Source organism: Triplophysa rosa, linkage group LG20, assembly GCF_024868665.1.
Source record: "Triplophysa rosa linkage group LG20, Trosa_1v2, whole genome shotgun sequence".
In the NCBI taxonomy this organism is placed as follows: Eukaryota; Metazoa; Chordata; class Actinopteri; order Cypriniformes; family Nemacheilidae; genus Triplophysa; species Triplophysa rosa.
Window position 1 is genome coordinate 9,758,267 of NC_079909.1, and position 18,223 is coordinate 9,776,489.

Consider the following 18,223-nt stretch of genomic DNA (forward strand, 5'->3'; position numbering starts at 1 on the left):
AATCCTTTATTAGCATTGAAAAAATAGCATCTCCGGATCCTTTGGGATGCCAGATGTCTCTTAAGGACGTGGTGGCCCACAGCAGATCTTGACTTATCGGTTGTCCTCACACAAAGGTGAGAGGACAGAGGAAAGCTGTGGCAGCAGTTGCATCAAATTCTGCAGGCTAGCAGATGCTCTGCAAGGCCCCTACAACAACTTAGAAAGTCGGGCACAAAGTTAAGGGGCTACAAAAGGTTGCGGAGCATTTGTATGTCTCATCAGGACTCATTCAATGACCAACAAAGAGCATTCTAATGAATTATACAGCACAAAACGCAAGAACTCATTTTACTGCATTTTTGTGCTTAAGGGTTAAAGACCTGTGTATCTTCATTGTTATGTCAGCAATACCAGTGTTCCCCTACCATTACTTTAGGGGGGCACCCCGCCCCTCCCACAGCACCTCCCGCCCCCCTTGAAGGTCAAGTTAAAAGTTATTTAAGGTTACCTTTCCTATATAACATGTCTATACCTTATTCTCGTATTAAACAAACTAAATAGCACAATGTTATTTATCTTATTTACATGGCGGCATGTCATTTCGGCCTTTACAATTCTCCGTAACAAGTTCCGCCCCGATGCGCGCGCACACACACAGACACGTGTGCGCACATACACAGGTAAGCACACTCCCACCAGCGGACAGAGAGCACGTATGGGAAAATATGTCGCGTCAACCACCGGAAAAGCAGATAAAAAAAATTGAAAATGGCAACATTCGTTCTCTTGCTCCGAGTCTAAGTACAGAAAAGACGCACGTCCCGCCCCTAACAAGCAACAGTCCAGTTCCCACCGGATGACAGGTTTTCATCCAGTTCATCCTTCGTTCCATCCAGATCGCAAGACATAATGAACCATTCAAATCATCAGACTATTTCTGTAGTTTAAATTGAGCAGCGCGTCTACATAACTGAGCTGTGCACATCACACGCACTCAGGGACATGTATAATGTTGATTAAATTTTGCCGCTATATATTCTAATATATCTTTATTTAGCGCCAAACGCGCTTCATTTTAACCCTTTCCGCTCCGTGAGCGCTGCTTCTCCCGCCAAAGACGCGTCGCATTTAAAGACCTGCAGACACCAAGAGCAGGTAAATAAATGGACACTTTTACTTAAGTAGACGAAAATGCAGCAGTAGCCTAATAAAGTATTTTAGCTGCCAGTCAGTTTACGGTTTGCTATATAGGTTTGTGACAGATTATAATCCATAACGTCTTGTATTAGGGGTGTAACGGTATGTGTATTTGTACCGAACCGTCAACGGTAACATTCCAAATATAGTCATCATTCCTATGCCCTACTCCTTCGAAGGGAAGAGCCGTTGGAGTTTAGACTTTGGAGTGAACAGGACATTTGCGTGCCATTATGTAGACGTTTGGAATGCACTTGGTGAGCATGAGCGACGTAATTTCCTCATTATCTTCAGATGGCATGTTCCCCGGATACCGAAGCATTGTGTCCGTCAGTTCTAGTATGAATGGCATGGAAAGGCTACTTAGTAACTTTGTAAGTACTCCTGCTCATGATATATTCATTTCAGTTGTTACATTTTGTTTTCAGTAGTTTTAAAAATATTAAAATATTATGTTTCATACAGACTGTGGCTATCAGAATATAAAATAAATGGCCTGATAAAACATTAGATTGATTGATTAAATATTACTTATTTTAAAAAATATTGTCCGGACCTTCACTGCAAAAAAAATATAGAGACCGCAGCCCCCACCTCAAAGCAGTAAACCTAGGGGAAACACTGAATACTTTAATGGAAAGAACAGAAAAATTGATCCGCAGTGATGGGCAGATCTCTTATAATCCAACCGGATATAAAGGTGATACCGCACACTTCAGAGGTAAGGGTTAAAAACCATAGTGTGTACACTCTAAAGTGCTGGAGAGGGTCTGCAGCTCTTGAATGTAATAGACTTCTGGCTCACTCATTACTCTTATAACCCTATTCAGATACCAGACCTGCTTCTCATTAACTTTGACAGATAGTAAAAACAGCCCATTGAAATGAATTGCGTTCGGAGGCCGTTTGTACGAAATGATGCTGAGTGGAGTAGGGAACAAGTAAACACCGAGCCAAATCATTTCTGCCAGAATTTTAAATATTCTCATCTAAAGGTAAATATGAAATTGGCTGAAACAGTATGGGCAACTCATTCAACAAATCTGCAGTGTGACATATAGCAGATTGGATCAGTTAACTGGATTGTGTAGAATATACCATGATGTTACTGGTATAAAATATAATTTTTCTCCACCTGCATCGCCTTACATTACATTAACTGAAGTTATTGCAGAGGCAGAGAACGTTATTAGAAGGTGTTTGCTAAACTAAATATCTTCATAATTCTTTTTTCATATTATCTAATCAGTTTTGAAGAATAGTTAGAGTGGTTTGCCAGATGCAATTCATTTAGGGTGCTTGTCTTCAAAAACAGCTAGACAGAGAGTAAGAAAACAGGGTGAATTCAGTTCGATTGGGACACTTCCAATCTCTCCACTTCATCTCAATTCACTTGAATTCACCCTATATATATTTTTTTATTTTATTTTATTTTTCATTTAAATGTGTTTACCGTCGCTGTCAGATGGAAACTTCAAGAACTCAAAAACCTTTTCAGAAACTGAAAAAACCTTTCTTTGTAAATAATTCAACACTATGATGTCTAAGTTGACATGCTCTTTTTAATATTTTTCACTGGGTATATACAGTATTTGTAATATCCATAGACAAACATGGGGGTGAGTAATATTAATGATTTATGGAACAAAATAAAAATCAGAAAAAATGGAGATACCAGGTTTCCGGCTAACAGCAACGATGTACAGGGTGATTAGAAACTTTCTGATATTGAGAATGATCTAAGAGTCCAAAACAACAATTCACATATAAATATATACAAAAACAGATAAACTACAGTAGTCAAACTCACTAATTGGTAGATGACTAGTTATTTGGCCTGCATTTGATGCAAAGTTATATAAAATAAACAGTCATGCACATACCAAAGGATCTCACTAGATTCACATAAAGCGCAACAGTATAACTTAATAAGGAGGACATGTTTAAGCATTCAGCTGATCAATGAGACAAAGTTACTATGTAAAAGGCCGCAAGAAAGAAATCAACTAGGGTTGGGCCGATAGACGATGCCATCGTCCATCTCCGATGACCGACAGACATCACGATGCTGAGTCAGCGTTGTGATTCCAACAGATGTTTCACTTTCGTCACGTGACTCTTACTGCTCTGTGCCTGTCTTTATAACTGCGGAGCTCGCGCTGTATAAAGAGGAAACACCGTTTGCGCAGACCCACCTGACTTTATAACTGTACAAAGAAGACACATGTCTGCGCAGCACACGTTGTATAAAGACGCACCTCACTTTAAAACACTGCAAGGCGATGTCATCCCTAAATTCAACATCTACAGAAGAACCATAGAGCACAGCCAAGTCAATGGAGATGACGTTCAGTCCCACTGATATTATCATGACTTGGACGCAACTCTGCCTTATCAGCACGACAGAAGGAGTGGATAAGAAACACAACTGCCTTCCTCAGTGTGAAATATTGGCTTTTAATTAGCATATTTATGGAGGGATATTTACAAATCTGTATTGACCAATCCAATTCTTCGGGGAGAGGAAGAGAAGCTTAGGACAGCTCAATCACAGAGATGTTCTGAGACCGGGCTTAAAACCAGAGCTCCTCTGGAGGTCTTTCAAAGGTCACTGCTGTTTCATGATGAATACTCCGTGTGGATATTGAAAACATTAAAACAGAGAGATCATTTTTCACGCCATATCTATTACAGTTACCTTTTCAATTGTATGTATTCTCATATAACCACTGTATAATTTACATACAAATATGAATGCATTCTCATTTTTGCCATATATTTATTGGGATAAACCCCTTGACATGAAATATCTCGTTTTCAAGGGGGGTCCACAATATCACATATATCAAAGCCTGCTGCCAAAAAAAACCTTTGCGCTGCATGTAAACGCCTTTACTGGTTTTCTCTCAGTTTTGTTTATGTGCGCATGTCTGACAGCGCAATAGTAAAAGTCCCAAACGGAAGTAACAGTAAAATAACGCATAAAAGTCCGCTCTCGAATCTTGCAGTTGATGTGGAAACGGCAAAATGAAAAACTATTGTTGCATTTGCAGGTACTGCGGACACAAGAAGAGATATAAAAAATACAGATTCTGACCGATTTCCTGTGGCATTTTTAATTAGACGGACTATCGATGGTGACGTCACTGTACGCGAGAAACCTGGCAAGCCTCAAATTTCCATGTAAACGCAGTTTTCTGCGTAGCCGGTTTATTAATATGCATGTAAAGACGTGAAAACAGGTTTCTTTTATAAGCAGATTTTAGATAGATATCCGTTTATTTTGTGCATGCAAACGCACTCAGTGACTCATGAACATCTCTCACAAAATTATGAGAGGTGCAGTTTAAGGTTTAAAGCTGCAGTAAGCACATTTAATCTAACTGTTTTACTGATTTCACTTGGATGAAATGACATATTCTACTTGCTTTAAAAATCTGAAATACTTTAAAAACAAATAAAACAGCCTGTGTATGTAATATTTTAATAATGAAAATAAGTAATTCCGTTCTTAATTTACACAAAATAAACATGCATATAAGTGTTTCCAGTCAAATTCAGTAATTAAGTCAATTTGGTAAGAGTAGTTATAATGGTAAAATCTTAACGATGCCCATCTCTACTGTGCTGCACACTATTGAAAATACTGAGCAGAAGCTCGACTACAGAAATTAAATCCCAAATTTTAAAAAATGCTTTTTTTGCAGATTGCCCTAGTCTGTTCTCTGTGTGTGCTGAAGAAAACTGTCTAAATGAGAAAAAACAATGTGGATTGCATTGATCCACACTAGTGTTCTCATGATACTGGGATTTCTAACTTCGATTCGATACCTAAAAATATATCGATATTCCATACCATTTTCGATACCACAGGAAAAACCTGCCATAACATTAAGGCCCTACTTTTTTTTTTTATTAAAAGTTAAATTGAACAAGACTAGACAATGAGGTATATTTTTACATTATTTATTAATTGTTAATTTAAAGTTAATTTTACTAAAACATTTACTATTTAAAATCAAAGTTGTATTTGTCAGTATTAATGAACCAGAGCTTACATAAATAGTTGTATTTTTTAACTAACATTTAAAAGAGATTAATAAATACTTTTATTGCTCATTCATTGTTCGTTAATGTTAGTAAATACATTTATATGATTAACACATTTTTATTCAGCTTTTATTCACATATAATCATTGATCAGCGCACATAGACAGAAGCGCAAACTTTACGCAAGAACTGTGGCGGAGACTCCGCACTGGCCATCTTTCTAACATTAACAACATTTAACCAGAGCGAATGAGACGAGTGGATGAAATCATTGATCAGCGCACATTAAGACAGAAACGCGTGCATTAAACATGAGAACTGTTGCGGAGACTCTGCACTGGCCATCTTTCTAACATAAACAACGTTTAACAAGGGCGAATGAAACTAGTGGATGAAATTATTAATCAGCACACATACAGAGAGCATTATGGTAAACATGGGAAGTGTAAACGAGTGTGCACCAAGCGCCAGATGTGTTACTGAGACTCTGCACTGGCCATCTTTTTTAAAGGGGTCATATGACAAGGTTAAAACGAATAGTATCTTTGTTTTAGATGTAATGCAATGTGTATGTTTGCAAACCGTGCATGTTTGTATCTCCTCTTTGCCCCGCCTCTCTGAAACGTGCAGATTTTTTACAAAGCTCATGGCTCTGAAAAGCGAGGTGTGCTGTGATTGGCCAGTTAACCATGTCGGTGATTGGTCGAATACTGCAAGTTACGAAATGTAACGCTTCTTACCATTTTTGGAACATCAGGTTCCAAAGAAATTGTACTGACAGGTACGCCCATCTTACTTGCGTGTACATTTGGGCGGTTATAGTCAACTCACACCACGAACTGACGTGGGTTTGTGGGGGTGTGGTTACACGAGGGGTTTCAGGCCGGTCTGGGTGAGCATTCGCTTTTAGATAGAATGCATCTTTTGTTCCGACACTTTAATTTTTGCAATTTTACGTGTCTAATACATGCATGAGCAACTTATAAACACACCAAAGACACAGAAAAACGCGTATTCGCGCCATATGACCCCTTTAATATTAACACCATTTAACTGCCGTAAACGAGTCAAGTCTGTGAGAGGAGGCGGGACTCTGTTGTCACTGCATTCACGTGCAGTGTGTGTCAAACCAATGTTGGAAAAAAGAGAGAGAGAGCGAGAATGCACAATGGGTATCGATACGTGGGAAATGCGTATTGGAGCCGTTTCAGATTTTCCAGTATCGATACGTATTGAAATATCTAACGATATTTTTGACAACACTAATCCACACAACACCATAAAGGCTAATTCACACTGATCCAACAAACGTTTCATGGATCAGTCTGAATTAGTCTTAACACTCTCATAGCCAGAAACAGGGGGCGTATATGCTCATGATGGCAAAGGAGAGAGTGAGCAAGTAGGAAACTTGTAGAAAGACTAGAGAAATGGCTGATATACCCATAAAGAAAAGGTCAGAGGAACATAACTGTAAAAAGATGTGTAACGATCAAGCAAGGACTAAGACTCAGATAACTATTTGAAAGCCTTAACAACGGAGATAAGTTAGTGAAATTGTCGCAGAGATTGGTTCGTTTCAGTTTGAAATCTGTGTAACAGTTTTGTTGTTTCACAGATCTAATACATGCAGATATGTTTTCTTATAGTAACAGAACAATTTTGAGTGTCATTATATATCTAGAGCTGGTTTGCTGCTTGTGTCTTTCAAAACTTGTTTGTTTATTTGCAGTGCTTTCATTATTTCAAAGAAGAAGCAATAAAAGTAGTAGTGTGTTTCTTTTGCACAGGAGTGTGTTTGTTTGGGTATCAATTTCAAATATCCACAGCGCTCCTCAGAAATCGCTCACCTCACCTTTAAGGATCAGCTCAGTTGTATGGTATCCTTCATAAAACAGTCAGAGACCAGGGGCCGGATTCACAAAACATTCTTAAGAAGAAAATTCTTCTTAACTGCCATGTTTTTTCTTAAATTGTAATTTAAGAAAAAAGTTACGAATGTTTTGTATTCCCGAAAAAAACTTCTCGAGACAGTTCTTAAAAATTTTCTCTAAATTGATCTTAATTTTTTCCCTAAGAAGAATCCAAATTCTCGAAAGAAAATCTGTCGTAAATATCATCTTAAAATTAAGACAGCCTCACGGTTGTCTTAAATCTCAAAAGGTGTATTTAAACATGTATTTGGCTGTTTCACATGTGACGTGTATTGTATTGAGCCAGAATCATAATTTTGATGTTTACTTGCCATTAGGGAATATTTATTTTGATATAATAACGATAAGGTCTAGCTCCCTTACTTTAGCTTTCATTATTAAACACGGAGTGCTTTTTACATTATTGTGGGACAAAGTGACTGGAAACGGAGAGGGTCACAAGTTATTATGCTGTAGTAACACACCAAAAGTATTATAATATATTATATTTTTTTAACGCTTGCTAACATATTAGCTAACATGCGATCGTAAATGCCATTTAACACATCACTTGCTAATATACAGGTATATAGGCTATATAAGAACGTGATGTGGTTCTTACACACAAAGTTTATTGTATAGATAAACATATACAGTTACCACACGAGCAAGCGAGTGTAATCATACAGTATTATTTTATCCTTAAGACGAAAATGAAGATGTTCTTAAGAAAATATTTGAGAAGGTTTTAAGAAATGTTTGAGAATCGCACTTACGAACATACTTACGAACTTCCTATAATTTATCTTAGGAACAATCTTATATTTTGTCTTAAGAACAGTTTCGTGAATCCGGCCCCAGCTGTCTCCAAGGGTTAAAATCCTCATTACCAGTCATAGTTCTGCCATAAACCCTTTGAAATTACTGTTCTTAATTAGCACCTCCAAATGGCCTCACATTTAATTAACTTGCAGAATCCATCAGGGGCATTATGATTTAAAAAATTAACACATTTTTCCATTCCTGATTGTAACTAATTGGTTTGCTTTATTCAGAACTGATAGCTGCCATTTAACCTGCATAATACAGCAAATAATATAAAACCAGCCCTTTAACAATACAGTGGTGCCGTGTTTATTATACTGTAAGGTCATCTCAGACATACTAAAGCCGTGGTAAAAAGTATCTCCGTCCTTTACAAAACAACTGAAACATCATGGCAGTAAACATTTGAATTACAAAACATTAAATTCGGTAACACAAGAAAATTGTTATAATAAACATAATTGTATTTTCTACCTTGATCAAAGCATAATTTTTACATCGGAAATATTTATTGCTTTTTCTGCTGAGATTATAATTACCGTAACATGCCCCGATTTATCTAAATGCATTATATGTTGTAATTTAAATAGAGTAATGGTTTACCAGATGTTCTCAAATGACAAAAAAAGACCAAACAAAATTACTGACCGAATAATCATGTAAAATAAAAATAAATAAATATTGGAAAAAAAGAAGTTTCTTGATATCCTCATCCTCCGTAACATTTTTAAAGGACTGTTTACACACACACAAAGATATTTACATTATTTTATTTGAAGAAACACATCTAGTACCTTTCAAATGGCTACCAGGTAAACAGATTACTTTGGATTTCTCTAGTTAAAAGCTTAATAATATTATAATACCATTATGTATAATTTTCTATTAAAATATACTTCATTGATGTCTAATTATGCATGATTAATAAAAACTTGCTTTGGCATCATGGCTTTGCCTTTTCTTAGCTAAACATGTTATGGGATTAACAGTTTTAAATGATTACGGCAATGAGAATTTTAAAGGCCTTTTTTGTAAAAAAAAATGTTGAAAATTGTGTTAACCTGTCAGTAAAAGTATTTTAACCAAAAAAGAAAATCATCTTTGACAACTTGAAACCAAGATGTCGTGAGAATCACCCATACGATTTTTGACCTACGGGGGACTCCTGAAGGGCCACAATCCCGCAAAGTTAAGCCCCATTGTTTAAAAAACACACCAAAAACACAGTGGTGGAAGTAAACTCAGGAATGGCCATACAGGAAGAGGGTGGGAGTCCCCTTCACTATTACCCTTGCCACCTTGTTAGGCTGCTTCACATACAACAGCTTTAAGAACTAAAATTATATTGTGTTTTTTGGGGTCACCAGACAGGCATAAGGTTTAATGAAAGGAAATAACTTGACATGTGGGCTTATTAAAACAAATGGGAAAATGTTTTAATTCGGAACATCAATATTCACGCTAGGTCACTGTTGCATAATGAGGCAATTATTAAATTATCTGGTGCTGTAGAAATGGTTGAGTAAAGTCATTTGTGACCTTTGAGCGCTCTCTGATTTTGTTGTATTAGCGTCTGACTTCTATTCAGCAAGGCTAGCACTGGATGAGCGACAGCCTTTTGACAAGTTGACAAGAGACCACCGTTAGGCCGTGACGCGTGTCAACAGAGCATGTTGAAGGATTTAGATGGCACAGATTTGCATCATGGGATACACTTTTGGCTTAATCTCCTGAAGACAGTGACAATCTGAAGGTGAAGGCAAGTCTCTACAGATATGAAATAGTTAGCAATTAGCATATTTAATGAGGTAGATCATACAGAGCTAATAAACGGGGAGGTCAAAGAGGGCACATATCAGCAAATAGACAAACAGGACTGAACATAATACAACAAAAATGAGACATTCTGGGCTTTAAGTTTCAATCCCACTCAAACAAACCTGCCTATAATTGTCAAGGAATCCTGTAGACCTTGACTAGTCTGTATGGAGTACGGACGGAGTCATGTGTTTTTGAGTAGTTTTGGAGCTAAATACTGCTGGAAAGTGGCCTTCACACTGTTAAAAAAGTGAACATGGGTGTTTGTTGGAAAGCTTTGAGTCTATTTTACGAAGTCCTTTACTTTCCGAAATGTAACTCAGAATTGTACACTTCTCCAACTTAATCGCACAGAAATTCTCGATTTGAGAACGTAAAATTTCCCATTAAGGAACCACGTTCTCTGATGTCATACACATATACATCCGCACGGTCTTATCCTGGCTGTGAATTTTTCTGATCAGCGGCCATCGTGTTTTTCTTATTGGACTAGGATGGAAGGTAGGTTGGAAGTTTGTTTTAATTAAAATATTAGATATTGCAACGTTTGAATACGTGTTTCAGTTGTTTGTAAACATGAATGCAACGAAATTAAAACTTGCGCGACCTTACGTTGTACAGGTCGGTAACGGTAACAACCTGTCTGCAACACACACAGGCGGCCTGAAGCAACACGACAAGACTATAAAACCAGTTATAAACAGAAATTCTGTCCCCACTGGATGCGGCACGACAAACGCCTTGTTCTTAATGTTTTTTATTGTCGCATCGCACAGGACGCGTGCGGTGTAGATGGATGTATTAAGTTTGGATGTTGGGAGCATGTGTCTAAATTAATTTACACTAGATATGTTATCTTTCCATCTATCAAACTATATGATTCGACAATATCTCAATATCTCGACTCGCGATGACAGAACGCTCAAGGCTGAGAGGATTTCAGTGTATTAACACGTTTGCTGTAATTTGTTCATATATTTCTCGCCCAAAACAATGAAGTAAGTCTCTAATCTTGTGTTTAACGTTATCTTCGTTTAGCTAGCTGCTTTGTTTAGAAAAAATGTCAGGGCTTGAATGAAAAATATGTTTCAAAGACTGTAAGGGTTTTACAATCATGATGTTTTGTAGTAGAAATCTGTATTTACACATCTAATTTATTATTTATTTATATCAAACACTTTTGGACCACTTATCGTTTTCTCTCCTTTGGACCTATAGCTTTTTGATACAGTTTAATAGGAACACTTTGTTGTGATTCTGCCTCATCTTTTCATGTCTTTCTTGATCTTGTGGCAGAATCACGGCAGGATCCCCTGTTATGTGTGGCGAGAGTCATTTTGACCCTGTCGGCCTTCGATACTCTCTCCGGTCCTTGTCTGTGTTCCGCCCTTTTGTATCTCTCATTACTAGTTGTTTATTAGTTCATGCCCCACACCTGTTCCCCTTTGATTTGTCCCTTTATTTAATGCCGCTGTGTTCTCTGTCTTGTGTCGGTTCATTGTGCTGTGTCGTGTTGCTTGGGGTGAGTTCATGTCTTGTCAGTGTAGTCTAGTCTTTTGTAGTTATATGGTAAATGTTATTTTTTAGTCCTGACTAGTTTAGTTAGTCCATGTTCCTGTTTATATCTTGGTTATTTTACCCCATCGTGGGTTTTTGTTTTGTCCATGTTTTATTATTATTAAAGTCTTGTTAACCCCTTACCTCCTGTCTGCACTTGGGTCCTCTGTTCTTGTATCTCCGTGTCTCTCACCCCGAATCTTGACACACTTTTGTGATAACTTACATGGTAAGTCATTGCTATAATTGTTAGTAGCTAATATGTGACCCTGTCTCTGGAATCCAGGCTGAAGTCTCAATCTAATTTTGAGATTAAAAGCATAATAATTTGTTTTCAATTATTAATTTCAATGTGATTTCAATTGTTCACATGTTCTTACTCAGTTAATGTTATAAGACATCAAGGTTATAAAACAGTAACTTGTCAACATGACATTAGCTTGTTTTCCCAGGCAGCCTCATAGAAATTACTAATATAGGGACTGAACATGAAAATGTACAACATTACATGTAATCCACAGCCTCGACAAACACTTCAGAGTGCATTCAAGGCAGTCTGGAGAGCTAGCTTCATGTTGTGACACACTTGCAGGACCAGATCTGGTCAGTTATCAATATATTTTTTATAAATTAATATTTACTTGTTCCCTTTTCTATCACATATTTGTAAAATCTCCTTTTTGTTAGTTTATTCAGATTTTTTAAATAAAGTAACCACAATTGCTTTATCACAGACTGTAAATATTCACCTTCTTTTCCTGTGAGAAAGTCCTGAAGACCTCATCAAGAATTACCTCGTAAGTCTAATTATCAGCATATTCTATTTTGATTTATTTTTCAGAAATTTGGGTATTTTGTAGTTGTGATAGCAAAAGGCAATGGAAATTATTGTTTTTTTATATATACACTACTTTTAGGATAACAAGACAGATGTGAGGGTGGCCTTAAGCATCTTATCAGGGCAGTGTTCGCTACTCTGAAGGATGGAGAACTTCATGAACCACCTGCTGACATTGGCATTGCGATCGAGTGATTCAAGTTTTGAATCGTTTGACTTCAGTTACATCAGTTTGTGCCCTGATTCTGCGTATGATGTACATTATCAACCTGGCTTATCTGAAACTCCTTCAAATCACTTTTGAGGTGTTCCTGAAAGTAGTCTTTTAGCTTTATCTGCAGGATCAATGAGAGACATTCCTTCAAACACACTAGACATGTTTACATTTCATCATCATTAGTACATGTTCAGTGTAACCTACTGTAAAGACTTTGAAGTTCTGATGTTTCAGTTATTTTTTTGTTTCTAAGCCTGTCAAGATGTAGGTTTGTACGTGTATGTCTAGGAGTATGTCTATGTAGTGTAAAATAGTGACAGTGTATTGAATAAATTAATGAATTAATTAATGTTAATAAATATTTCTAAAGTAAGTCTTGTGATAACATTAACTAGCATTTTCAGGAAAATAAATAATTCTCAAATAATAAAAATGGTACCTTTAAGCAATATTAGGTTTGGATTTATAAGGTTTTTACTTGCAGGTAATGAAATATAATGATTTGAGAAAAATGTATGTTTAAGTTGAAATGCAGTAAAATTAAGTTAGATCAATGTAAATTATAGGGTTGAATGAACACAAACAATTTAAGTGCAACTGACCTAGTAAAATTAAGTTGGAAAAACTTTTTTAAGTTGAACCAACTGTTCATTTTTTTACAGTGCAATAGACCCTAAAATGGTCCCTTCAGACATTTGAAAGAACACATGCCAACAGAACACATGCCAACAGAAGAGATTCGAACGACTTTTCAACTTTTTCTCAACTACCATTGAAACAGCCATCACAACTTTTAATTTTCTGTAACGCTAAATTCAGCCACATCATAATCATCATTACAGAAGAATTATCCCAAATGGAGCGGAATATGTGGCCCACAGGAGCATTCGAAGGAGGAACGTCTCCTTGAGAACACTGCCAAAAGTCCTTTGAATGATCGTTGCCTTCCTAAATTATTGAAAATGCCTAAACAGCCCTCATGAGTAACGGAAATGGCAATTAACCTTGGCGAAACGATATTTAAATCCGGTTACGGCAAACTTGCTCTACTGTATCCCTGGCGGCCAGGAAATGTAAATGTGTTCTTGCTGTGGACAGATGGGAGAAACGCATGCTGTTTGAAGTTCCTTCACCAGAGGAATCGCACCCTCCCACCCCGGTTTAAAATATTCAGCATGCAGCCTCATCCCACGGACTCCGCTGCTCTTGTTTCGGCACTCCAGTCGCGCTTCTCAAGCTGCCGCGGTAACGTGAGGCCAACGAGCTTTGACGCCTTTAATCCTCGCGTAAATATTTTGTGCGAACGCAGCCGCAAACGTTCCTTTAACTTCTGGAGACGCAGCTGTGAGAGTTGTGATGAGGAAAACAGCTTTGGAATTATCTCCACTTCCAGACAGGAATGTCTGAGGCAGCTCTGGCATTATCGAACATCATATGTCTAAAATCCATCTCCTTTTTTGGGTTGTTGTCGAAGACAAGCCATCTCTAATTTTTAAAGTATCACAATAGATGAGACTGAATTGGCGCGATATGTGTCTGCCTGAGCAGAAGTATATCTGATTGGCCAATCGCTGCTGCTTATCTCTGTGGTAAAAGTCTAATAAAATGGACATCATAAAATCTCAGGCACACTGGTAGAAGAATTCCGAGTGCAAAGGTTTGTGACGACCGATAGCGTCAACGTACGCGGTCACTAATTGAATAAAAAGATCATTGATCAATGTCAGCAACTGGCAGACAGCCAGACTCCTAAAGAGACAGAGAAATATGGATGTGATCCAAACGTGCAAAGTCCAAACTGAAAGAAAACTGCTGCCCTAATCTAAATCTCATTTACGTCTGAAGAACATCATGACATCGGTTTTTAAAAGACTAGCTTCTTAAATTAACCGTGAATCTTCAGGCATTTATAGATCATCTTTATGAATAACTTTTTTAATCTTCGTGCTTTAAACATCTAATACCATATGTCATTTCTGATAGCAAACAAGCCTTAGAAAAGTCATTGCGATAAAGATAGTATAAGTGCACTTGGCACTATGTACCATCTCATTAGAGCAGGATCCTATCTCAGATGGATGAGGCTTGTACCAAGTTGCAGCGGGTTGCATCTCATTATACCACGGAAATGAAAATATATGCTATCTAAGCACTCTGCATGCACTACTACTCCGGATCTTACGGCAGCGTGGACTGCACTGAGTAATGAAGTGATGCCCTATTTACTGAATTGGTGAACATCCAATGTCATTTTCCTCTGTAAAATCTCTCTACATAAATTTAAAACCCCAGCTAAGGGACTAAACTAATAATTATAACATCAAACGTACCAGAGATTAAGAAATCAAATGAATTAAATGATTTGGCAGTTTAATATGGACGTAATATGAACTAATGTTAAGCAGTTTACTCACTTTACTCATGACATCTTTCCGTGTTGTATTTTGGGTACCGAATCAATAAACTGATTGTCATCAAGTCACAAAATCAGGTCAGTCAAATCTCAACCATGCGCAGGGTTTTTCCTGCATAGAGAAATTGGAGACGGCCGCCTCCGTCAAATGACGTGCCGCCTCAGACTCTCGTCAAAACTATGTTGGTCGGGTGTCTTCACAAGAAATGCTGCGTGCATTTAACAGACTGTCATTTGTAACTGCAGTTGCGGCATTACGCCACAGTGGAGGCGCTGTTTCGTTATCAGCACACTGAGGCGCTAAAAAGAGTTGCAGAACAAGATCTGGCTGTGTTTCGCGGATGTTTGTTTTGCATCCAAGTACGTTTCATTTCTTGAAATGTATTAAATTAACATGACGTACATCATTGTAATGTCTTTAGCTGTGCAGTTGGATCGTTGAATCAGCGTATACTGTACACAGCGAGTTCGCCAGTATGCACGCACATTGCGTTCAGAATGACTCGCACACGAATGACTCATTTGAACCGATTCATTTAAACTATTGAATGTTTCAGTCACTAGCGAATATAAGAGATCATTGAATCATTTAAAGTGAACCACAGAGAATGCAAGATGTGAATGAGCTTTGCTCATTTAGAAAGACTGGTTAATTCAGTTGGCTATTGTGGGCTGAAAAGTTAGTTGAAAATGATAAAAAGCTTTATTTGATTAAAAAACATTTCTGTTTGGTTGAATAAAATTAATGTTTTATATAACTTAATAAGTGTCATTTTCATCTAATTTTATTAGAACTTTTAATATGTCAAGGTCACTTTGGTTAAGCCACTTAAAATTACGGTAGGCCTACGTGTGTGTACAAGATCAGGATGGCACCACCTCCGCCTTATTTTGAGCCAGGAAAAACCCTGCATGTGTGCTAAAAGTCACTGCAGAACATCAAATGTGTCCTGTATACTACAATCTGCTGTACAATCTGCTACGAAAAAGATTTATGAGACACCTTGCTTTTTTACAAAAAAGGGAAGTATTAATGACTAATGGAAGTAGCTAGGACATCTATTATTGTGTTGAAAGAGGATTATTATGTAGCCAGTAATGTGAACACAATATTTTACTATTACACTCCAGTTTGCGATTTTGCTTGTATGAGGGTGATAATTTGGTCTGCACATTATTTTTTCACACCTCAAAAATTGTAGATAATAGGTTTGGATTATTCAGATTCTATAATCGAATAAATAACCTGCATGTAAACATTTATTTACATTTGAATTACTCCTTGGTTATACCACTGACTTTGCTAAATAAGAATACAAAGAGAACCTCTCAAAGAGTCTCTATCCTCTGGAACAGATTTGTTTAATGTGCCAACAACAACGGACCTTGAACCATTTAGGAAAATCAGTCAGGATGAAAACAGAAAACAAAACACCAATGAAACTTTCTGTTCAACTCTCCAACTGTCCAAATGACTGAATTTCCATTGGAACTAAATGGTTGATCTACTTTGTGCTGTTGTCCCATGAAAGTACACTTCAATGAAAGTACCCATATGAAAGTACATTTTTATAAAAGTTTTGCGCATAAAGAAATGAGTTAGAATCTTCATAAAATATAAACAACAGTCGCATGAAGAGATGAAGACTCCTGTCATATCATTTGCCTATTAAAAGTTATTTTTATTCTACTGTACATGAAACGGATCACCTCATGGTGGTCAACTATTAACTTCACCTCAGTATTCCCCTTGCTATTGAACACTATTGTTCGCTGTAAATAAATCATGGCTGACTGTAAATAGTGTGTTTGAACAATGGCATTAAAAAGATTTTTTAAATGATGTCACAAATGTAAGGGTTAATCCATGGCTAGCCGTGCATTAAAACCCTTTAAACATGGAGGTGAAGAACCACTCGACCCGAAGCGGAAACTGAGAATTTGTAAAATTTGTTTCATTACACATAAAAGTTACGACGAAAGGAAAACACCCATACGGAAGTGTAGTATATTCACATATATGTGAAACACTGCTGAAAATACTGAAATATATTTTTAACATATATTGCAAAATAGATATACATATAAAATCTATTTTTAACATTTAAATATACAAAATATATTTATTATTAATATATTTCAACCTATGTAACTTCTGTATGGGATCATTCCTGAGCTTTTTGTATGAGTCTAAGGTAAATATTAGAATCGACCTTTAAACCTTTGCCTCACACTGACAGCAAATGTCATTGACCAGCTCAGCAAGAGTTTCTTGGGTCAAAGGTTGATAGATGGACATGATTCTGGCCTATTGCTCCCTGACAGCCTGAACAGAGGACACAACTGAAGGTAAAACAATAATTACATAAAAAGCTTATAAAAAGACCAGAAAAGCCACCACCAGACAACTTAATTCAGAAAATCAAATCATAGGGTATAATCTTGAAAAGAACCTTTACAACACAACCATAAATATTCAGGATCAGTTCAAATTCATCTCAAATTCATCGTAATCTAATTGCAGGTCCTGCAATTTTATAAATACATTTATATGCTTACAGTATCACATCACAAGTGTGACAGAGCAATTGACTCTCTATAACAATCCCAATAGCAGAACGATCGTTTATGCATCATCAAATTACGTTAAACTACCATCGCTATCAATCATCAAACACTGAAACGATCGTGCATATATCAAACGACAGCTTTGCTGTATCTGACAGCTCCATGCACGAAAAAGCATCATGCCAGCAGCTTCAAACTAACAGACAGCGACAGTGTCACGCCGTTTTTTTTTTACTCGTTTGTCATAACACGTGCTGGATGGTTAAATCTAAAATCGCCGCACTGTTACCTTATTTCTGTTCACAAACAGATGTTTTGTACTTGCTCCTCGGAGTCCTCTCACTACAGCCTTACAAGCCATGGATGCCGCCATGTTGAACCGGAAGAGAGTCCTGAAGCGCTGACACGTGTGTTGCGCGAGAGCAAGTGACGTTTACAGATTTGTGTTACAGGTCTTGAGAAACCTTTTGGCAAGATTACACCAGGATTTAACTTACACTCTTATCCTTATCTGCTTTGTGGATAACAGGTTATTTAGATATATATGATGAGTTTGGTTCCAAAATGAGATAACATCTCATATTTTTTATAAAAAATTAAAATTCAGGTTTTTTATTGAGCATTCCAATTAATATAATAATTTTGATTCAAGCCATAATAACAAAAAATACAGCTAACTAATACAATAAAACACAATAAAAACATGAAAACATAAAACATGATTTTTGAAAAACTTTAAAAACGGAGTTATCTCATTTTGGAACCAAACTCTTCATACATATATAGATATGGCATTTTGTATGTTTAAAAAATCTCATGCAGTTCTTCATGAAAACATACAATAT

At 36.9% G+C, this 18,223-nt stretch overlaps 1 protein-coding gene across 1 annotated transcript in view; it reads right to left on the reverse strand.

Moving 5' to 3' along the window:
* suclg2 (succinate-CoA ligase GDP-forming subunit beta) overlaps positions 1 to 17,771 on the reverse strand; it is a 125,673-nt gene extending 107,902 nt beyond the window's left edge. The window contains exon 1 of the mRNA XM_057361836.1: positions 17,668 to 17,771. Coding sequence (XP_057217819.1) covers positions 17,668 to 17,751 — 84 coding nt within the window. The 5' untranslated portion in view covers positions 17,752 to 17,771. The remainder of the gene's footprint in view (positions 1 to 17,667) is intronic.
* Positions 17,772 to 18,223: the final 452 nt, after the last annotated feature.